The 23,816-nt window shown below is 34.1% G+C and overlaps 2 protein-coding genes and 2 pseudogenes across 2 annotated transcripts; all 4 read right to left on the bottom strand.

Moving 5' to 3' along the window:
- Window positions 1-9,371: 9,371 nt before the first annotated feature.
- On the bottom strand, window positions 9,372-10,171 carry LOC150038037 (uncharacterized; annotated as a pseudogene).
- Window positions 10,172-11,940: 1,769 nt separating this feature from the next.
- On the bottom strand, window positions 11,941-13,537 carry LOC120072141 (uncharacterized). Its single transcript, XM_090311298.1, has 2 exons — window positions 13,439-13,537; window positions 11,941-13,329 (listed from the first exon to the last, which is right to left on the bottom strand). The coding sequence occupies exons 1-2, from the start codon at window positions 13,512-13,514 to the stop codon at window positions 12,041-12,043; spliced, it is 1,365 nt and encodes a 454-aa protein (XP_090167424.1). The 5' UTR covers window positions 13,515-13,537; the 3' UTR covers window positions 11,941-12,040.
- A 2,680-nt stretch (window positions 13,538-16,217) lies between these two features.
- On the bottom strand, window positions 16,218-18,269 carry LOC150038036 (uncharacterized; annotated as a pseudogene).
- A 2,732-nt stretch (window positions 18,270-21,001) lies between these two features.
- Window positions 21,002-22,486, bottom strand: LOC120072140 (uncharacterized). The gene is made up of 2 exons (XM_039024553.2): window positions 22,389-22,486; window positions 21,002-22,279 (listed from the first exon to the last, which is right to left on the bottom strand). Exons 1-2 carry the CDS (start codon window positions 22,468-22,470, stop codon window positions 21,108-21,110), a joined length of 1,254 nt encoding a protein of 417 aa, XP_038880481.2. The 5' UTR covers window positions 22,471-22,486; the 3' UTR covers window positions 21,002-21,107.
- Window positions 22,487-23,816: the final 1,330 nt, after the last annotated feature.

The raw sequence follows: 23,816 nt of genomic DNA, 5'->3' as shown, positions 1-23,816 counted from the left end.
TTTGAAACCATTCAAATGAAAAAAAATCTTTTACGTTCAAACAAATGATGAAAATTGACGTGACAACTAATGTATAAAAAGTAGAAGACGCACATGGTATTACTTCCAACTATATAAAATATTAAGATTGTTACAATTTAATTCATCTCAAAAGTCGTCGTTAAAAGGCATTTAAATCACATAAATTTATGTGGATGATATCGTAAATGACGTAGGTCTATATTTCAACTTTTGTATATTGGTTGTCTCATTGATTCTTATCTTATTCTAACCTAAAAATTAAACTCACCCAAAGGGTTTTTTTAAAAGCCCTCAAAGTTCAAAAATAGAAACAACCCTATGTATTTTATATAATTTCACCAATAACCTATTATTGAATGAAAATTCAGGTTATTTACAAATTGTCACATCATCACAATGAAAACTCAATTCTACTATGGAATTATGAATTGGATCGAGTCAAGTAATTAAAGTCACTTGGTTCTAAAGTCCAACCAAATTCAAGCTCATGGTGTAAATTTGAATCAAATTAGAAAAGTTTGGGTCCATGTCCAAAAGCAATTAGGCCTAAACCCATATTAGATCCATGAAAAACTTCTATAAATAGAGGTTTTAGCCCTTCATTTTAGGGGAGGTTGGAAGAACTGGAGCTCCAAAGCTCCGAAGATTCAAATATTGAAGTTCTAAAGATCTAAAGAACATACAACTCCCTCAAAACTTTGAAGATCAGAAGACAAACTAAAGTTTCAAAGATCAACTCTTGCTCTCCTGAAGGTCTAAAGTCTAAAACTTAGAAGGCTTAGAGAAGATTAGAAGACTTTCTGAAGTTCTTGAAGCTAGAAGCTCCAAAGGTCGATCCAAGTCGATTAACAAGTCAAAGGTCGATCCAAACCGATTAACAAGCAAGAAGCTAATCCAAACCAATCAACAAGATCAATAAGCCCAAAAGTCGATTCTCTAAGAAGATTATCAAGCCCAAAGGTCGATCCTCCAAGAACATCATGTACAAAGGTTAATCCTCTAAGAAGATTATCAAGCACAAAAGTCAATCCTTCAATAAGATCATCAAGCTCAAAGGTCGATCCTTCAAAAGTTCACCAACCACAAAGGTCGATATTTCAAGAAGATCACCAAGCCCAAAGGTCAATCCTCTAAGACAATTGTCAAGTTCAAATATCGATTATCCGAAAAGATCATCAAGTCCAAAGGTCGATCATTAAATAAAAATTAAACTTTACTTTTTGAGAAGAAGCATCAAATGATCAAATATTAAAGATTGTATACACATTATACTAAAATTAATATAAATACAGAATTTAGATTCCACGAATTAATTTTTTTCAAAAATCTCGTTTCACACTTATAGCGATAAAAATTAAATTATCAAGAGAATATCATTGGAAAAATTGTTTTCATTATTTTGAAAGGACATTGGTGAATATTAATGGGCTATTTTGGGAAAGAGAGATAAAATAATTCTGTTTTGACTTTATTCAAAGCTCCAACGATTGGTCAAAATCTTTGAAGGAAGCTTTTCTGTGTACCTTAACGTTAAAAATTTATGAACTTGGACCAATCAAATAATATTGTAATGCGATTCAAATTGAAACATATGACATTATTATTTTTTAAATCGTTTATTTAAATTTTATGTATTATAATATTTTATAAATTCAAAAATCATTTTGGTCCCTATATTTTGAAGTTTAGTTAATTTTAGCTTATGTACTTTCATTTGTTCAATATTATTCTTGTATTTTCAACAAATCTGAAATATTAATTTAGTCTCTCACAATTATTTTTTACTTATATTGGTTAAATAATAATAATAAACTTTCATGCAAGGAAATATATAATACGTGAATAACTTTTTGAATTTTATAATAAAAATGCTATTAGATAAAAATTGAAATCAAAATTTAAGATTTATTGAAAACACATCGACTAAGATTGAATAATTAAAATTACAAAAACTAAAATTTAATCGACCGGAAAGTATGTGGACTAAAATGGCATGTTAACTTATTTTATATTATGTTTATTTTCAATATGTACAAGTTTATTGGACCCTTTTCTATAATATTTAAGGTCACTTTCAATCTTATTGTAAAGTATGAGTGAAATCCTAGAGGCCATTTGGATCGCAGATATTGTTTATGAGTATAGATATTAAATGTGTGAGATTCAAATGTCTGAGTTTTAAACGTGGGATAATTAATGTCTGTGTTTGGATATGTAGAATAATTAATGTCTAAAAGTTAAATGAATGTGTTTGATTTACCAATTTTGTATATAGAAACCAAAACTAAATAATTATTTAATTAAACTTCTTTAATCAAGCAACTTGTTGATTTGAAATTGAAGGGCGGGAAGTCTATTTCTGAGCATTTGAGTGATTTTCAGGATATTATTAATAACCTAGCTATTATGAAGATTGATTTTGATGATAAATTGCAGACTTTGTTCTTGTTGAGTTCTTTGCTGGACAGTTGGGAAACCCTGGTTGTGATTATTAGTAACTCTACTCCAGAAGATGTTTTGTCTTTGGATGTTATCAAACAAAACATGTTCAATGAAGAGATAAGAAAAAAAGAGATGGGAGTTGATAATTCACATGCTCTTGTTGCTGAGAATCATGGAAAAAACAAGAGTAAGGGACCTAAAGACCCTGATAACTCAAAAGGGAGGTCTAAGTCTAAAGACAAAGAGACTAGGACATGTCATTACTGTAACAAGCCTAACCATATAAAAATGTCTTGCTATTATTGGAAGAAAGAATAAAGTAAGAAGCAAGACTCACAAAAAGAGAAAGATGATTAAAATACTACAGCAACTATTTCTCAGAATGATAATGTTGTCACCTTGATTTGTACAACCAGTGAATGTCACCATGTAAAAGGTTCAAACACAAAGTGGGTGGTAGATTCAGGTGCTTCATACCATTGTGTTCCTAAAAGAGAGTATTTCATGAACTATCAATCTTGTGATTTTGGTAGTAAGAAGAGGGAAACGAGAGCTCAGCGAACATAGTTGGGTTAGGTGATATTCATGTGAAGACAAGTGTTGGGTGCATGCTTACATTAAAGAATGTACGCCATATTCATAATTTATGCCTTACTTGTTGTCTGCAAATGTCATTGATCAAGAAGGATTTCGACATACCTTTTATGATGGTAAGTGGAAATTGTCTGTAATAGTTGCTCGTGTAGGGGATCGAATTCCGCAGCAGAAGTATTCTCGTGTGAGATCGCCTTGCATCCCGCGATTCGATTTCGATTTTTACAATAAACAAAATCGTTAAACTAGACGGAATAGAATAAACACATGTAAATTAACATGCATTAAGGAAAAGATTAGGACGGTTCTTACCTTTATAGATTCCTCAAGTGCCACGAACAATCCTCTCCAAGGCTCCAAAGAAAGGATCTTCAACTGGTCTTAATCACGAACAACTCCTTAAGCGATCTCAAATACTACCACGATAGTTACCTCGTTATTCTCTGGGATTCCAATAGAGGATAGGTGGTATCCAACTATTGGGAGGGGGAGAGGAGAATAAGGTTTTGGAGAGTAGAGAGGATTTATGGCTAGAGAAAATTCTGCACAATGACACTAAGGAGTTGTGTATTGTCAGAGTTTATCTGCAATGAGAATTGTGAACTCAGTGCATTCCCAAAGGGCCATGGAGAGGTTTTTATATAAAGAAGGATCAAGCATCTTTCCCAATATATTTTCCTTTTCTATAATTAATTAAATAATATTTATTTAATTAATTAACCCATTTAATTAAATAACACTTATTCAATTAATTAGTCCAATTAAATAAAACTTATTTAATTTACACAATTAAATAACACTTATTTAATTTTGATTTGCACAATAATCAAATAACTACTTATACGCTAAACCCAATTCAATGTATATATCTAATTTATCATATGCATCTCATGTATATGTGCAAAATCTCTCTATTAATTATTCTTTGTGAATCTAATTCACTTGATTTAATTAATTTGAATCTTATTCAAATATTACTTTCTAATTTTATTATAGATCATATCCATAATTAATTATATATTAATCACATTAATATATAATTTCCTCAAATAATTTGAACAATTCAAATTATCCCTCTCAAGTATCCTCTAGTGAGCTAACAAGGGGAACTGGTGGACCTATAGATCAAAAGTTCCAATGATATGAGATCTTGCTCAAGTACTCGATGTAGGACTCCAAAAGGGGCCTACTACCATTCAGGTATGTAGTCACTTTGTCCAAGGACATGTGTCCTAAGACGCCTCGAGAGGTTGAGGAGATGAGACGGATCTCATATGCATATGTCGTTGGTAGTTTGATGTATGTGATGCTCTGCACTAGGCCAGACATCTACTATGCTGTAGGAATTGTCAGTAGGTATCAGTCTAACCCAGGCCATGGTCACTGGACCATAGTTAAGAACATCCTCAAGTATCTTCGGAGAACGAGGGACTACATGCTTGTATATAGGTCTAGGGATTTGTTCCTTACTGGATACACGGATTTTGATTTTCAAACTAATAAGGACTCTCGAAAGTCCACTTCAGGGTCGATTTTTACTCTTAACGGAGGAGTTGTAATTTGGCGGAGCACTAAGCAGGGGTGCATTGCCGACTCCACGATAGAAGCCGAGTACGTAGTGGCTTGTGAAGCTGCTAAAGAGATCGTCTGGCTCGGGAATTTCTTGATAGAGCTAGGAGTTGTTCCAGATATGTCTAGGCTCATCACCCTCTATTGTGACAATAGTGGTGCTGTGGCGAACTCTAAGGAGCCCAGGAGTCACAAGCGCGATAAACACATAGAGCGGAAGTATCATCTAATCTGCGAGATAGTGCATCGAGGGGACGTGATCGTCATGAAGATCGCCTCGGAGCAAAACGTTGCCGATCCGTTTACAAAGGCTCTCACGGCTACAGTGTTTGAGGATCACCTTTAGAGCATAGGTCTACGGGACTGCCAACGACTGGACTAGGGGAAGTGGGAGATTTTATTGTATTGGGTTTTTATGCCCTAGTTTATTGTTTTGTACTTGTTTTTGTATTCCCCACTTCGCTTTAGGACAAGTGGGAGATTATTGGGGTTTGTGCCCTAAAGTCTCGTGTCTTGTAGTTTGTAAACAAATTTGTACGAACGCTTGTGATGTATAATATATATGATATTTACTTCATTTCTTAACTTTGCATAAATATTTTTATTTTACCATAAACCAATAAACTTAATATCCCTGGTTGTCTTTATATAACTTAAGCATGTATGTAGTGACATACAAGTGGATCATGTCTTAAGTGACAATTAAAATGGTCTGTAATATATGGATATATGAGGGAAACCTTATTCTGGTAATGTTATGGACGCAGTCCACTTTGTGGAATAGTTACAAGTATTATGACTTATCACAGATGGTCTGATCTTGATCATTCGTGTAGGGGACATGCGACCGGGGCGTCCTATGCAAAGAGTTTGTATAAGACCTGACCACGAAGTGTTAACGTCTTGTCATTAACGTCTCGTCATATAACTCCATTCATGACAGATACTTCACTTCACTAGGATGACCATAGGTAACATGACTTCAATCCTAAGTGAGTTGGGAACTCCTGTCATTGAGGCTGGTCCTTTGATTTGCATGGGTGCGAGTGGCCAGAGCGCCGACTCAAACTTACCACTTTGAGGTTTCGTCTGATTTGAGAGCTGGGAACTCAGTTTCATAAGATGGAGTTCACTCCTTCCCCGAAGCAAGGGTAAAAACATAGATTTCTCTCTTAAGGGCTGATCCTGGGGCTTGAACGATGTGGCGTCACACACTTTCTCATGGCCCAAGATGTGTTCGCACATAGTAGGACTATGTTGTATTGTTCATTAGAGGAATCAGTGGTACTTAAGAAATAAGATGTAACTACAGGAGAAAAACAATAAATTGGCCCAGCTGTACTTACGAGCATCTGTGAAGGGTCATCGTACTGATGATTGATTATATCCAATGGACATAGAAATATATCTATGGTAAGAATAGTTCAACTGTCGATCTTTAGTGGAATATCTGACAGTTAATGGATGGTGGATATCGTGGCTAAAGAGTTTAGCCAGTTATTTACGTACCGTTGGAGCTTCGAGCCATAGGTCTATAAGGTGTTGAGGTTGATGCCCTAAAGTCTCGTGTCCTGTAGTTTGTAAACAGTTTGTACGAACGCTTGTGATGTATAATATATGATATTTTACTTCACTTCTTGTTTTTGCTCAGTTAATTGCTTTATTTGCTTTACTACAAACCAATAAACCTAAAATCCCTAGTTATCTAGATGTAACTTAAGCATGTATGTGGTGACATACAAGTGGATCATGTCTTAAATGATAACCAAAATAGTCTGTAGTATATGGATATAGGAGGGAAACATTATCCTGATAACGCTACGGATGCGACTCGCTTTGTGGAATAGTCATAAGTGTTGTGACTTTTCACAAATGGTCTGATCCTGATCATTCGTGTAGGGGACATGTGAGCGGGGGCATCCTATACAAAGAGTTTGTATAAGACCTGACTACGAAGTGTTAATGTCTCGTTATATAATACCATTCATGACAGAGACTTCACTTCACTAGAATGACTATAGGTAACATGACCTCAATCCTGAGTGAGTTAGGAACTCTTGCCATTGAGGGTGGTCCTTTAATTTTTATGGGTGCGAGTGGCCAGTTCACCGACTCAAACCTACCACTTTGGGGTTCATCTGATTTGGGAACTGGGAACTCAACTACACAAGATGGAATTCACTCTTTCCCCAAAGCAGGGGCAAGTAGATAGATAGCTTCCTTAAGGGCTGATTCTAGGGCTTGAAAGATGTGGCACCACACACCTTCTCTTGGCCCGAGAGGTGTTCACACATAGTTGGACCATGTTGTATTATTCATTAGAGAAATCAGTGGTACTTAAGGAGTGAGATGTAACTACAGGGGCAAAACGGTAAGTTGGCCTAATTATACTTACGAGCATCTGTGAAGGGTCATCGTACTCATGATTGGTTATATCCGATGGACACAGAAATATATATGTGGTAAGAAGAGCTCAGTTGTTGGTCTTTAGTGGAATGTCTGGCAGTTAACGGATGGTGGATCTCATGGTTAAAGAGTTTAGTCAGCTATTCACATACCATTGGAGCTTCGAGTCACACGTCCATAAGGTCTCCTTGGTAGCTTGGATAAAGTTGAGAATCAGTTTTTGGGTCAGTTTGAAATGTTCAAATTGGCAAGAGGGAGTTCAATTATATATGATATAATTGAACTCGTTAATTATATATGATATAATTGACTAAATGTATGAGATACATTATTTTGGAGGAAATTGGATATAAATATGATTTATATCAAGTAGAGGAGAAGTTACTATAGTAGATATGTGATATCAAACTATAGGTTAAGAATATAATATGATTATATTCATTATTTATTTAAATAGGCGGTTATGAGATAGTTAATCGAGAATTTCTCCTGAATCGTGTAAAAGTGGGAAGATTAATTTCGGTTCTTGTAACTGAAGAATAAAATGAAAATTGTTTTCATTTTGTAAAGAGTTCGAAAAATTTGCTCATGGTGTGAAAACTTCACGATCGCTTAACGTTGAGAGCCTACACGATAGTACCCATTGTCCTAAATGATCGCACACCTGCGCACTAAACGATCGCATGCGATTTCTAAATGATCGCTTAGTGCATCGAGCAAACCTAAACGATCGCTTACTATTTACTAGACTATCGCTTAGTAAAACCTACACGATCGTGTACCTTTTCCTAAACGACAAGCACCCGACTATACGATAGTCTTCTACTATCTCCCACTTGCTTGTTCGTTCTACACGATCATTTTTTTCTCCTCCATCTACCAATTCCATCAAAGTCCACCATTTGGATTCTCACTCCGAGAATACCGAGGGCTTCGAGTGGTGGTGTCATCCCCAGTTGCTGATTGTTTATGCGTTGTCGTTCGTGTAGACGATCGTGGTGTTGTTAGGCGACTGATTGTTGGGTGATAAGAAGTGTAGAGGAATTCGCTTCCGCTGGATTAAGTTAGGCGACTCAATCTGTTGTATTTTAATTGTTAAAGCATGCCTATAATTAGTGTTACAATTCATATCTATTTGTTAGAATGTATGTGTGGTAATTCGGTCACAATGAAATCGAAAAGATCCGAACTCGCTCATGGATACTCTTGTTCAAGAGTTCCTTCATAAGGTCCCCTTAGTAGCTTGGATACAAGTTGAGAATCAGTTTTTGGGTCAGTTTGAAATGTTCAAATTGACAAGAGGGAGTTCGACTATATATGATATAATTGAACTAGTTAATTATATATGATATAATTAACTTTATGTCTGAGATACATTAATTTGGAGGAAATTGGATATAAATATGATTTATATCTAGTGGAAGATAAATACTATGGTTAATATATGATATTAATCCATAGGTTATGAATATAATGTGATGTATTCATTGTTTATTAATTGGACGGTTAAGGGATAATAGGTCGACGTCTCTTCTGTTTTCATAACGGATGAGTAAGTTGAAGAATCGCTTTAAGACGCTTAAATAGCTCACGGTGTATTAGGCATTGGATGTGGGATATAGTGTTGAAGTGTGTCATCGCTTAGTAAAATCAAAGCTATACGATAGTGCTAAATGATCGCTTACCTATATGATAGTGATGAACGATCGCTTAACGCTTACACCCATGCGTGCTATTTACTAAATGATCGCTTAGCTTTTTCTAAGCGATCATTTAGCGCCCGAGCTTTACTAAACGATCGTATAGATGACCACTTAGCTTTTCCTACGTGATCGTTTAGACAATTGCCACCTTTTCTTACATGATTGTATACTTCACCTAAACGATCAAGCATTTTGTCTATACAATAGACGGGTCTTTCTCCCATTTGCTTTATCGTTGTATACGATCTCTTTACCTCCTCCTCTCTACCAAATTCGAACAAAGTCCACTCTTTAGATTCCCACTCTGAGAATACCGAAGGTTCTGAATGGTGGTGTCATCCTCGTTTCCTTCTATTCATGTGGAGGCTGTTCAAGGTCGACGATTGGGATTTGCTAAACAATAGTTTGTCATTCCAGTGAAAGCGAGATTTTCTGTAAAGGAAAAGTCTTCAACTAGTATAATGTCTCGGTCTCTTGTTTATTGCTCCTTCATGCAAGCTAGTAATTTAGCTTTACAATGCATATATGTATATTTGAATGTATATGTAGAAATTCTGTCACAATGAATTGGAAAGATCCGTTTCCGCTCGTAGGTACTCTTGAATAAGAGTTCCTTCATATTCGAGGGTCAAACGTCTAAATGTGGGCGAACATGCGACGGAGGAGGTGAGATGACCATTCAGGAGTCACCAACATCTGACTGTGGACGAACATACGGTAGAGGAGGTGGGATAACAATTTGAGGGCCACCGACGTCTGAAGATAGGCGAACATGCAGCGGAGGAGGTGGGATGACCATTTGAGGGTCGTCGACATCAGACTGTGGACGAACATGCGGCAGAGGAGGTGGGATGGTCATTTAAAGACCACTGATGTCTAACTATGGGCGAACATGCAACGGAGAAGGTGGGATGACCATTTGGGGACTGCCAACATCGGATTGTGGATGAACATGTGGCGGAGGTGGTGGGATGACCATTTGAGGCCCCCCGACATCTGATTGTGGACGAACGTGCGGTGGAGATAGTGGGATGACCATTTGAGGGCCACCAACATTTTATTGAGGATGAATATGCGGCGGAGGAGGTGGGATAACCATTTGAGGGCCCCCAATGTCTGAATGTGGACGAACGTGTGGTAGAGGAGATGGGATGACCATTTGGGGGCCGCCGACATCAAACTGTGGACGAACAATCAGCGGAAGAAGTGGGATGACCATTTGAGGGACGCCGACATTGAACTGTGGATGAACATGTGGCGAATGAGGTGGGATGACCATTTGAGGACCACCATTTAATACAAATATTATTATTCTTTTTCTATAACTTTTGTAATGCGTTGTTTATTGAATTCCTAATATATAAGCAATTTGGTATGGTTCTAATATTTGTATCAAATTACTATCAACATGTCTACCTTTTTATCGATATTGACATGAGAGGTGAATCACTTATTTTAATCATAAAAACGTAATATATATATATATATAGATATATATATATAAAAGTATCAAAATGTCATTAATATGAATATAGGATAAAAATAAACATTTAAATTTTTATTGAAAGAGTAAAATGTTTATTTACCAACTTAAATATCTTTTTTAATTATTTAATTATTATATTTTTTTAGAAATATTTGTCAACATCAACATCAAATCAACCTTTCTTAAAATTGAGACTTTAATATCTTGGACAATATTAGACATTTTAAGCCATTTAAGTAATTTATTCAAAGGTTTTAATTTTTTTTTTTTTTCAAAAGTGAAATAATCCCCTCTATTTACTTTCACCTTGTTGGCCTTTTCTTTTTCATTTTTTCTTTTTGTTCTTTTTTGAATAAAGACAACTATTTTTTGTCCTTTTTTTTAAACAATGGAATAAATGTTGTATGACTTTGCTTGTATTAATTCTATAAAATTATAAGTTTTTCTATTTAAAAAAAATCAAATTATAGGTTACATATATATCTATGTGCATACAGGGGCAAATTTATGGTTTAAATAAATGTATACTGTTTCTTTGTTAAATATAAAAATTTTGTAGTTAAATTTAGTTACAATTATATTGTGATTCTTTTTAAATGATTAAACATTATTGCTTTAGTGGCAGCTTGGATGTCAAATTAATTTGGTTCCTACAGCAGGGCCATTGGTTGAAGTTCTAGCCAATGTAGTTTTTTCTTTTATTATTTTATTTTAATTTTCAACTTAACGTTGAATGGCTTTTTTTAGTTTTTAAGTGATAAAATTCTACCACTAATTGATACAATCAGAATTCTTTATTCTACCATTTTTATTGTTGGATATACTTTTAATTGTTACTTGAAGTATTAAATGATAGTAGTTAAGCTAGTTGAAATAATCACTGATGAATAAACTAGTGATAACCTATGCATTTTTTATAACCTATGCATTTTTATCTTTTATTGTTTTATTTTAATTTCCAACTTAATGTATAATTGTTCATGTATATTTTTAAATTTTTCAACATCTATCACTATCTATCAATGATAGAAATAAAATCAGGAAGTCTATCACTGATTTTACCAATGATAAATACAGATAATAGTCTATAAGTGATTAATCAAATAGTATTATAATATTAAGGTTGTCAAATAGCATTCTAACCGATAAAATATAGTGATTAATCAAAGATAAACAAATAAATATGAATGCATTACAATTTGGTGATATCTTATTAATTATGATATTGTTTTTACATGCCTTTATACTAATTATTGAAAAGTATGCGTTGTTTCTTAAAGTTATATAGTGTTTTTTTTTTTATAACTATTTTTACTATTGGTTGATCATAATATGTTAAATTTGTTTATAATTGTCATCATTGTTGTCATTAAAATTACATTCTCTTTCTTTAGCATTTTTTGTTTTAAAAAATAAATAATTTTGAAATTGTATGGGTAGAAAAGGCATTACATTTTTTTTTTTTTTTTTAACAATATCTAGGTAAGAGAATCGAACTTTTGACTTCGAGATTGATATAAGTACTATACCAACTATGCTATACTCATTTCGGTAGGAAAAGATAATGCTTGAATAAAAACAACAAATAGTACTATTTTTTAAAAATAAATATTATTTATCATCAAAGGAAATTTGTTTCTTAAATAGAATAAAATTTAGAAAAAAAATTGTGAAGTATTATTATTAGCTTTTTCTGCTCAATATCTCCAAGGAGGTGACAAGAAATGAACCACAATTATTCAAAGGTTGAGGTCAAACTCCATGTAATCAAAGTTGCTTTAGAGGAGGTAAGAGATTATCGTTACAATGTTACTAAACATTAGTTTGTGAGTGAAATGTGTGGAGGAGGTGGTGGAATAACCATTTGGGGGCCACCGACATCCGATTGAGGGCGAACATGCGAAGGAGGTGGCAGGATGACCATTTGAGGGCCACCAACATCCGATTGGGGATGAATATGTGGTGGAGGTGGTGGAATGACCATCTGAGGGCCGCCAACATCCGATTGAGGACGAGCGTGAGGTAGTGGTAGTGGGATGGCCATCTGAGGACCACCAACATCTGTTTGTGGATGAACGTGCAGCGGAGGAGGTGGGATGACCATTTGGGGACCACCAATGTCCGACTGTGGTTGAACATGCGGTGGAGGTGGTGGAATGACCATTTGAGGCCCACCAACATCTGAATGTGTGTGAACACACGGTGGAGGGGGTGGGATGACCATTTGGAGGCCACTGACATCTGAATGTGGGCGAACATGCAGCGGAGGAGATGGGATGCCCATTTGGGGGCCGCCGACATCAAACTGTGGGCGAACATATGGTGGAGGAGGTGGGATGACCATTTGAGGGCCACCAACGTCTGATTGTGGGTAAACATGCGGCGGAGGAGGTGGGATAACCATTTGAGGGCCACCGATGTCTGATTGTAGACGAACATGTGATGGAGGAGGTGGGATGACCCTTTGAGAACTGCCAACATATAATTGTGGACGAACGTGCAGTGGAGGTGGTGGGATGACCATTTGGGGACCCCCGACGTCTGATTGTGGACGAACGTGCGGTGGAGATGGTGGGATGACCATTTGAGGGCCGCCGACATCTGATTGTAGATGAATGTGCGGTGGAGATGGTGGGATGACCATTTGAGGGCCGCCAATGTCTGATTGTAGACGAATGTGCGGTGGAGGAGGTGGGATGACCATTTGAGGGCCACCGATGTCTGAAAGTGGATGAATGTGTGGTGGAGGAGATGGGATGACCATTTGAGGGCCGCCGACATCAGACTGTGGACGAACATGTGGCAGAGGAGGTGGGATGACCATTTGAGGGCCACCGGCATCAGATTGTGGATGAACATGTGGTGGAGGAGGTGGGATGACCATTTGAGGACCACCTACATCTGATTGAGGATCTACGTGTGGCAGAGGTGGTGGGATCATCATTTGAGGGCCGCCAACGTCCGATTCAAGATGAGTGTGTGGTGGAGGGGGTGAAATGACCATTTGAGGGCCACCAAAATCAGATTGTTGACGAATGTACGGTGGAGGAGGTGGAATAACCACTTGTAGGCCGCCAAAGTCAGATTGTGGACCAACATATAGCAATACTGTACATACAGAAACAAAACATCATATATTTTCTTTTTTGAAATTAACAAAATATCATACATACATACATAAATACATATAGAAAGAGTGATATTCTTAGATACATACCACGACAATATGACAATGTGACTATGGATAAGAGAAATAGAAAGAGAAGATATATTCTTGATGTTTTCTCCATCATGATCACACGAAAATAGAGAATAGAATATTAAACTTCTTTGTAGAAAATGGTTCGAGGAAGGGTGGCTTTATATAGATGATTTTGTTGACCAAAACAAGAAATGAAGTTTAATAATAACTTGTTAAAAGGAAGTTTAATAATAATTGGTAATTAAATAAAATTGCTTTGGGAAAGAAAAATAGTTTTACCTAATCAGTTTTATGTATCAATTTTAATGAGTAAAACTCAACGATATATGTTAACTTTCATCTAAAGACCTCCAATATTTTTTGAGAAATTAAATTAGCATCAATGAAAATAATTTTATCCGTGAAAAAAAAATATTTTCATAATAATCATAAATCTTTAACAAATGTCTCAAGAAGTATTAATGATTAGTTTATAGTTGAATCTCCATCCCCTATTTGTACTAAAAAATGATTATCTAAAAAAACTTCAAAAATATCACCAAGTAACTATTACGATATATTTCGTCAATATAAACATAACTCGACTGATATAAAGTACGTAATATCGACTAAGAGATCACATGATTAAATCTTCACATATTGTTGAATCCAAAAATAAAAAATAAAAAAAACTTTAATTTTAAATATTATTATGATTTACGATCAAATTCAAAATAATAAATAATTAATGATCAATACAAAATTTTACAATATTTACAAAGTATTTAAAAACTTGAGATTTTGATAAATTTTGTGTTTCAATGCACAACACAAATGCAATGAATTTGCAGAAATGAGACACCGAACCTTTTCAGAAATTAATTATGTTTTTTTTTTTTTAAATGAGATTAATTCTATTCTATTTATATTTAGTATACAGATATTATTCAATGTTAGCCCATATTTCTAATAAATATTGGTTCATTGTTCTTTTTCTATAACTTTTGTAATGAGTTATTTATTGAATTCCTAATACATAAGCAATTTGGTATGGTTCTAATAATTTGTATTAAATTATTATCGATATGTCTGTATTTTTATTGATATTTTTATATTTATCAATATCAACAAGAGAGGTAAATCACTTATTTTAATCCTAGAAACATTAAAAAAAAGTATCAAAATGTCATTAATATGAATATAGTATAAAAAAATATTTTAATTTGTATAGAAAGAGTAAACTATTTATTTACCAACTTAAATATCTTTTTTTAATTATTTTATTTTTAAATTTTTTGTAGAAATATTTGTCAACATCAACATCAAATCAACCTTTTCGAAAAATTGAGACTTTAATATCTTGATCAATATCAACGTTTTAAGCCATTTAAATAATTTATTCACAGGTTTAAATATTTTTTTTTTCAAAAAGTGAAATAATCCCTTTCATTTACTTTCACCCCGTTGGCCTTTTTTTTTTTTTAATTTCTTTTTTGAATAAAGACTACTATTTTTCTGTCATTTTTTTTTTGAAACAATAGAATAAATGTTGTATGACTTTGCTTGGATTAGTTCTGTAAAATTATAATTTTTTCTATTTAAAAAAAATCAAATTATAGGTTACATATATAACTTTGTGCATACAGGGGCTAATTTATGGTTAAATAAATGTGTATTGTTTCTTTGTTAAATATAAAAATTTTGTAGTTAAATTTAGTAACAATTATATTGTGATTCTTTTTAAATGATTAAACATCATTAAATTTAGTTACAATTATATTGTGATTCTTTTTAAATGATTAAACATCATTGCTTCAGCGGCAACTTGGATGTCATATTAATTTGGTACCTAAAGCAGGACCATAGGTTCAAGTTTTAGCCAATGCATTTTTTTCTTTTTTTCTTTTATTATTTTATTTTAATTTTCAACTTATCGTTGAACGGCTCTCACGTATTTTTAGTTTTAAAGTGATAAAATTCTATCACTAATATAGTTAGAATTCTTTATTCTACTATTTTTTATTGTCGGATATACTTTTAATTGTTACTTGAAGTATTAAATGATATTAATTAAGATAGATGAAGGAACGAGATGTATATATATATATATATATATATATATATATATATATATATATATATATATATATATATTACTGATAATCTATGCATTTTTATCTTTTATATTTTATTTTAATTTCCAACTTAATGTGCAATGGTTCATGTATATTTTTAAATTTTCAGCATCTATCACTATTTGTCAATCATAGAATCAGGAAGACATTACATTTATATTAAATTTAAGTATTTTTCTTATTGGTTGATCATAATATATTAAATTTGTTTATAATTTTCATCATCGTTGTCATTAAAATTACATTCTCTTTCATTAACATTTTTTGTTTTAAAAATAAATAATTTTGAAATTGTGTGGGCAGAGAAGACATTACAATTTTTTTTTTTTTTTTTTTTTTATAATATCTAGGTGAGAGAATCGAACCTTTTACTTCGAGATTGATACAAGTACTATACCAACTATACTATGTTCATTTTGGTAGAAAAAGATAATGCTTGAATAAAAAACAACAAAAAGTAGTATTTTTTAAAAACAAATATTATTTATCATCAAAGGAAATTTGTTTCTTAAATAGAATAAAATTTAGAAAAAAACTGTGAAGTATTATTATTAGTTTTTTCTGCTCGATATCTCCAAGGAGCTGAGAAGAAATGAACCACAATTATTCAAAGGTTGAGGTCGAACTCCATGTAATCAAAGTTGCTTTAGAGGAGGTAGGAGATTATCGTTACAATGTCACTAAACATTAGCACGGAGGAGGTGGTGGAATAACCATTTGGGGGCCACCGACATCCGATTGAGGGCGAACATGCGGAGGAGGTGGCGGGATGACCATTTGAGGGCCACCAACATCCGATTGGGGACGAATGTGCAGTGGAGGTGGTGGAATAACCATCTGAGGGCCGCCAACATCCGATTGGGGACGAATGTGCGGTGGAGGTGGTGGAATGACCATCTGAGGGCCGCCAACATTCGATTGGGGACGAATGTGCGGTAGAGGTGGTGGAATGACCATCTGAGGGCCGCCAACATCCGATTGAGGACGAACGTGAAGTAGTGGTAGTGGGATGGCTATCTGAGGACCACCAACATCTGTTTGTGGATGAACGTGTGGCGGATGAGGTGGGATGACCATTTGGGGACCAATAACATCTGACTGTGGATGAACATGCGATGGAGGTGGTAGAATGACCATTTGAGGCCCACCAACGTCTGAATGTGTGTGAACATGTGGTGTAGGGGGTGGGATGACCATTTGGGGGCCACTGATATCTGAATGTGGGCGAACATGCGGCGGAGGAGATGTGATGACCATTTGGGGGCCGCCAACATCAGACTGTAGATGAACATGTGGTGGAGGAGATGGGATGACCATTTGAGGGCCACCAACGTCTGACTGTGGGCGAACATGCGACGGAGGAGGTGGAATGACCATTTGAGGGCCACCGATGTCTGATTGTAGGCGAACATGCACTGGAGGAGGTGGGATGACCATTTGAGAACTGCCAACATATAATTGTGGACGAACGTGCGGCGAATATGGTGGGATGACCATTTGGGGGCCCCCGACGTCTGATTGTGGACGAACGTGCGATGGAGGTGGTGGGATGACCATTTGAGGGCCACCGACGTCTAATTGTAGATGAATGTGTGGTGGAGATGGTGGGATGACCATTTGAGGGCCGCCAATGTCTGATTGTGGACGAATGTATGGAAGAGGAGGTGGGATGACCATTTGAGGGCCACCGATGTCTGAAAGTGGAGGAATGTGCAGCGGAGGAGATGGGATGACCACTTGAGGACCGCCGACATTAGACTATGGACGAACATGTGGCGGAGGAGGTGGGATGACCATTTGAGGGCCACCAACGTCTGACTGTGGGCGAACATGTGAAGGAGGAGGTGGGATGACTATTTGAGAACCACTGATATCTGACTGTGGACGAACATGCACCGGAGGAGGTGGGATGACCATCTGAGAACTGCTAACATCTAATTCAGGACGAGTGTGTGGTGGAGGTGGTGGGATGACCATTTGAGGGCCCCCGATGTCTGATTGTGGACGAACGTGCGGTGGAGGTGGTGGAATGACCATTTGAGGGCCGCCGACGAATGTGCGGTGGTGATGGTGGGATGACCATTTGAGGGCCGGCAAGATCTGATTGGAGGCGAATGTGTGGCGGAGGAGGTGGGATGACCATTTGAGGGCCACCAACGTCTGAATGTGGATGAACGTGCGGCAGAGAAGATGAGATTACCATTTAGGGGTCGCCGACATCAAACTGTGGACGAACATGCGGTAGGGGAGGTGGGATGACCATTTGAGGGCCACCGACATCAGACTGTGGGCGAACATGTGGCGGAGGAGGTGGGATGATCATTTGAGGACCACCTACATCTGATTGAGGATCTACGTGTGGCAGAGGTGGTGGGATCTTCATTTGAGGGCCGCTAACGTCCGATTTAAGATTAATGTGTGGTGGAAGGGGTGAAATGACCATTTGAGGGTTGCCAAAATCAAATTGTGGACGAATGTATGGTGGAGGAGGTGAGATAACCATTTGTGGGCCGCCAACGTCTGATTGTGGACCAACATGAAGCAATACTGTACATACACAAATAAAAGATCATATATTTTCTTTTTTGAAATTAACAAAATATCATACAAACATACGTAGATACATATAGGAAGAGTGATATTCTTAGATACATACCACGACAATATGATAATGTGATTATGGATAAGAGAAATAGAAAGAGAAGATATATTCTTGATGTTTTCTCCATCATGATCACACGAAAATAGAGAATAGAAGATTAAACTTCCTTGTAGAAATGGTTCGAGGAAGAGTGGCTTTATATAGATGATTGTGTTGGCCAAAACAAGAAATGAAGTTCAATAATAATTTGTTAAAAGGAAGTTTAATAATAATTGGTAATTAAATAAAATTGCTTTGGGAAAGAAAAATAGTTTTACCTAATAAGTTTTATGTGTCAATTTTAATTAGTAAAGCTCAACAATATATGTTAACTTTCATCTAAAAACATCCAATACTGTCAGAGAAATTAAATTAGTATCAATGAAAATAGTTTTATCTGTTAAAAAAAAAAAAAAATATGCTCTTAATAACCATAAATCTTTAACAAATGTCTCAAGAAGAGTTAGCGATCACTAAATCTATAGTTGAATCTTCATCCCTTATTTATACTAAAAATAATAATTATTTAAGAAAACTTTAAAAAATTATCACCAAGTAACTATTACGATAATTTTATCAATATAAATGTCGACTAGTATAAAGTACGTATTATCGACTAAGAGATCAAACGATTAAATCTTCACTCATTGTTGAATCCAAAACAAATTTATAAAAAAAAAAACTTTAATTTTCAAATATTATTTATGATTTACGATCAAATTCATAATAATAAATAATTAATGATCAATACAAAATTTTGCAATATTTACAAAGTGTTTAAGAAATTGAGATTTTGAAAGTAATAAATTTTGTGTTTCAATGCATAACACAAATGCAATGAATTTGCAAAAAGGAACACCGAACCTTTTTGAAAACTAATTCTGTTATTTTTTAAAAAATGAGATTAATTCTATTCTATTTACATTTATTATACAGATATTATTCAGTGTTAGCCCTTATTTCTAATAAATATTGGTTCATTGTTCTTTTTCTATAACTTTTGTAATGAGTTGTTTATTGAATTCTTAATACATAAGCAATTTGGTATGGTTTTAATATTTGTATTAAATTATTACTGACATGTCTACATTTTTATCGATATTTTTATATTTATCAATATCGACATGAGAGGTGAATAATTTATTTTAATCATAAAAACATTAAAAAAAAATAAGTATCAAAATATCACTAATATGAATATAGTATAAAAATAAATATTTTAATTTGTATAAAAAGATTAAAATGTTTATTTTACCAACTTAAATATCTTTTTTTAATTATTTTATTTTTATACTTTTTCAAAAATATTTGTCAACATCAATATTAAATCAACAGTTTCGTAAAATTGAGACTTTAATATCTCGGCCAATATCGAAATTTTAAGCCATTAAAGTAATTTATTCAAAGGTTTAGATATATTTAAAAATAAATGAAATAATCCCCTCCATTTACTTTCACCCTCTTGCCTTTTTTTTTCCTCCTTTTTTTCTTTTTTGAACAAAGACTACTATTTTTCTGTCATTTTTTTTAAAAATAATGGAATAAATGTTGTATGACTTTGCTTGCATTAATTCTATAAAATTATAAGTTTTTCTATTTAAAAAAAATCAAATTATAGGTTATATATATTCCTATGTGCACAGAGGGGCAAATTTATGGTTTAAACAAATGTGTATTGTTTCTTTGTTAAATATAAAAATTTAGTAGTTAAATTCAGTTACAATTATATTGTGATTCCTTCTAAATGATGAAACAGCATTGTTTCAGTGGCAGCTTGGATGCCATATTAATTTGGTTCAGCCAATGCATTTTTTTTCTTTTATTATTTTATTTTAATTTTCAACTTAACGTTGAGTTCATGCATATTTTTAATTTTAAGGTGATGAAATTCTAACACTAATTAGTTAGAATTCTTTATTCTACCATATTTATTGTGGATATACTTTTAATTGTTACTTGAAGTATTAAATGATAGTAGTTAAGATGGTTGAAATAGCATTATATATATATATATACACTAATGAATAAACTAGCGATAATCTATGCATTTTTATCTTTTATTATTTCATTTTAATTTCGAATTTAATGTGCAAGGTTGATGTATATTTTTAAATTTTTCAACATCTACCACTATCTATCAATGATAAAAATAAAATCAAGAAGTCTATCACTGATGTTATCAGTAACAAAGAGTAATAATGGTCTATAAATGATTAATCAAATAGTAATATGATATTAAGGCTATCGAATAGTATTCTTACCGATAAAATATAAGTGATTAATCAAAGATAAACAAATAAATATGAATGCATTAAAATTTGGTGATATCTTATTAATTACGATATTGTTTTACGTCCCTTTATATGAAATATTGAAAAGTATACGTTATCTCTGAAAATTATTTAGTGTTTTTTTTTAACTATTTTTCCTATTGGTTGATCATAATGTATTAAATTTGTTTATAATTGTCATCATTGTGGTCATTAAAATTACATTCTCTTTTTTTAGCATTTTTTGTTTTAAAAATTAAATAATTTTGAAATTGTGTGATAGAAAAGACTATATATATATATATATTTTACAATATCTACGTGAGAGAATCAAACTTTTAACTTCGAGATTGATTCAAGTACTATGCCAACTATACTATGCTCATTTCGGTAGGAAAAGATAATGCTTGAATACAAAACAATAAATAATAGTATTTTTAAAAAGCAAATATTATTTATTATCAAAGAAAAATTGTTTCATAAATAAAATAAAATTTAGGAAAAAAACTGCGAAGTATTATTACTAGCTTTTTCTGCTCAATATCTCCAAGGAGGTGACAAGAAATGAACCACAATTATTCAAAGGTTGAGGTCGAACCCCATGTAATCAAAGTTGCTTTAGAGGAGGTAGGAGATTATCGTTACAATGTCACTAAACATTAGTTTGTGAGTGAAATGTGTGGAGGAGGAGGTGGTGGAATAACCATTTGGGGGCCACCGACATCCGATTGGGGACGAATGTGCGGTGGAGGTGGTGGAATGACCATTTGAGGGCCGCCAACATCTGATTGAGGACGAACATGAGGTGATGGTAGTGGGATGGCCATCTGAGGACCACCAGCATCTGTTTGTTGATGAAAGTGCGGTGGAGGAGGTGGGATGACCATTTGGGGACCGCCAACGTCTGACTGTGGATGAACATGCGGTGGAGGTGGTGGAATGACCATTTGAGGTCCACCAACATCTGAATGTGGGTGAACATGCGGCGGAGGTGGTGGGATAACCATTTGGGGGACACTAACATCTGAATGTGGGCGAACATGCAACGGAGGAGATGGGATGATTATTTGGGGCCCGCCGACATCAGACTGTGGATGAACATGTGGTGGAGGAGGTGGGATGACCATTTGAGGGCCACCAACATCTGATTGTGGGCGAACATGCGAAGGAGGAGGTGGGATGACCATTTGAGGACCACCGATGTCTGACTGTAGGCGAACATGCGACGAAGGAGGTGGGATGACCATCTGAGAACTGCCAATATCTAATTCAGGACGAGCGTGTGGCAGAGGAGTTGGGATGACCATTTGGGGGCCACCGACATCTGATTTTGGACGAACATGCGGTGGAGGTGGTGGAATGACCATTTGAGGGCCGCCAACGTCTGATTGGGGAAGAATGTGCGGCGGAGGAGGTGGGATGACCATTTGAGGGCCACCGATGTCTGAATGTGGACGAACGTGCGACGAAGGAGATGGGATGACCATTTGGGGGCCGCCAACATCAAACTCTGGACGAACATGCGGCGGAGGAGGTAGGATGACCATTTGAGGGCCGCCGACATCAGATTGTAGACAAACATGTGGAGGAGGAGGTGGGATGACCATTTGAGGACCACCTACATCTGATTGAGGATGTACGTGTGGAGGAGGTGATGGAATCACCATCTGAGGGCCGCCAACATCCAATTCAAGATGAATGTGTTGTGGAGGGGATGAAATGACCATTTGAGGGCTGCCAAAATCAGATTGTGGACGAATGTGTGGTGGAGGAGGTGGGATAACCATTTGTGGGCCGCCAACGTCAGATTGTGGAACAACATGTAGCAATACTGTACATACAGAAACAAAACATCATATATTTTCCTTTTTAAAATTAACAAAATATCATACATACATACGTAGATACATATAGAAAAAGTGATATTCTTAGATACATACCACGACAATATGACAATGTGACTATGGATAAGAGAAATAGAAATAGAAGATATAGTTTTGATGTTTTCTCCATCACGATCATGCGAAAATAGAGAATAGAAGATTAAACTTTCTTCTAAAAATGGTTCCATGAAGGGTGGCTTTATATAGATGATTTTGTTGGCCAAAACAAGAAATGAAGTTTAATATAATTTGTTTAAAGGAAGTTTAATAATATTTTGTTAAAAGGAAGTTTAATAATAATTGATAATCAAATAAAATTGCTTTGGAAAAGAAAAATAGTTTTACCTAATCAGTTTTATGTGTCAATTTTAATGAGTAAAACTCAACAATATATGTTAACTTTCATCTAAAAACCTCCAATACTGTTAGAGAAATTAAATTAGCTATCAATGAAAATAGTTTAATCCGTGAAAAAAAAAAATATATGTTCATAATAACCATAAATCTTTAACAAATGTCTCAAGAAGTGTTAGCGATCACTAAGTCTATAGTTGAATCTTTATCCTCTATTTGTATTAAAAAAATAATTACCTAAAAAAACTTTAAAAATATCACCAAGTAACTATGATATATTTCGTCTATATAAACATAATTCGACTGATATAAAGTACGTACTATTGACTAAAAGATCAAATGATTAAATCTTCACATATTGTTGAATCCAAAAAATAAATTAAACAAAAAAAACATTAATTTTCAAATATTATTTATGATTTACGATCAAATTCACAATAATAAATTATTAATCATCAATACAAAATTTTGCAATATTTACAAAGTGTTTAAGAAATTGAGATTTTGAAAGTAATAAATTTTGTGTTTCAATGCATAACACAAATGCAATGAATTTGCAAATATGAGACACCAAACCTTTTTAGAAGTTAATTTTGTTCTTTTTCTAAAAATGAGATTAATTCTATTCTATTTACATTTAGTATACAAATATTATTCAATGTTAGCCCTTATTTCTAATAACTATTGGTTCATTGTTCTTTTTCTATAACTTTTGTAATGAGTTGTTTATTGAATTTCAAATATATAAGCAATTTGGTATAGTCTTAATATTTGTATTAAATTACTTTTGACATATCTACATTTTTATCAATATTTTTTTATTTATCAATATCGACATGAGAGGTGAATCATTTATTTTAATTATAAAAATATTAAAAAAGAATAAGTATGAATATATTATAAAAATAAACATTTTAATATGTAGAGAAAGAGTAAAATATTTATTTTCCAACTTAATATCTTTTTTTAATTATTTTATTTTTATACTTTTTAAGGAATATTTGTCAACATCAGCATCAAATTTGTTGGGGTTGATGCCTTCTCGTAGAGTCTTTTAGTTTGTAATTGTAATGTATGAACATTTTATTTATGTATTAAAATATTTGATGTTTTATTTCAAAATTAGTTGCA

This window comes from Benincasa hispida, chromosome 2 (assembly GCF_027475165.1).
Source record: "Benincasa hispida cultivar pf3 chromosome 2, pf3_genome.v1.1, whole genome shotgun sequence".
Taxonomy (NCBI): Eukaryota; Viridiplantae; Streptophyta; class Magnoliopsida; order Cucurbitales; family Cucurbitaceae; genus Benincasa; species Benincasa hispida.
The sequence above is the reverse complement of the archived record's forward strand: the minus strand, read 5'-3'. Positions and strand labels throughout refer to the sequence as shown.

Coding starts and splice junctions, on each gene's coding strand:
- LOC120072141 (XM_090311298.1), bottom strand. CDS start 13,514: ATGATGGAGAAAACATCAAGAATATATCTTCTCTTTCTATTTCTCTTA. Junction 13,330..13,438: donor CACATTGTCATATTGTCGTG/GTATGTATCTAA, acceptor CTGTATGTACAG/TATTGCTATATGTTGGTCCA.
- LOC120072140 (XM_039024553.2), bottom strand. CDS start 22,470: ATGATCGTGATGGAGAAAACATCAAAACTATATCTTCTATTTCTATTT. Junction 22,280..22,388: donor CACATTGTCATATTGTCGTG/GTATGTATCTAA, acceptor CTGTATGTACAG/TATTGCTACATGTTGTTCCA.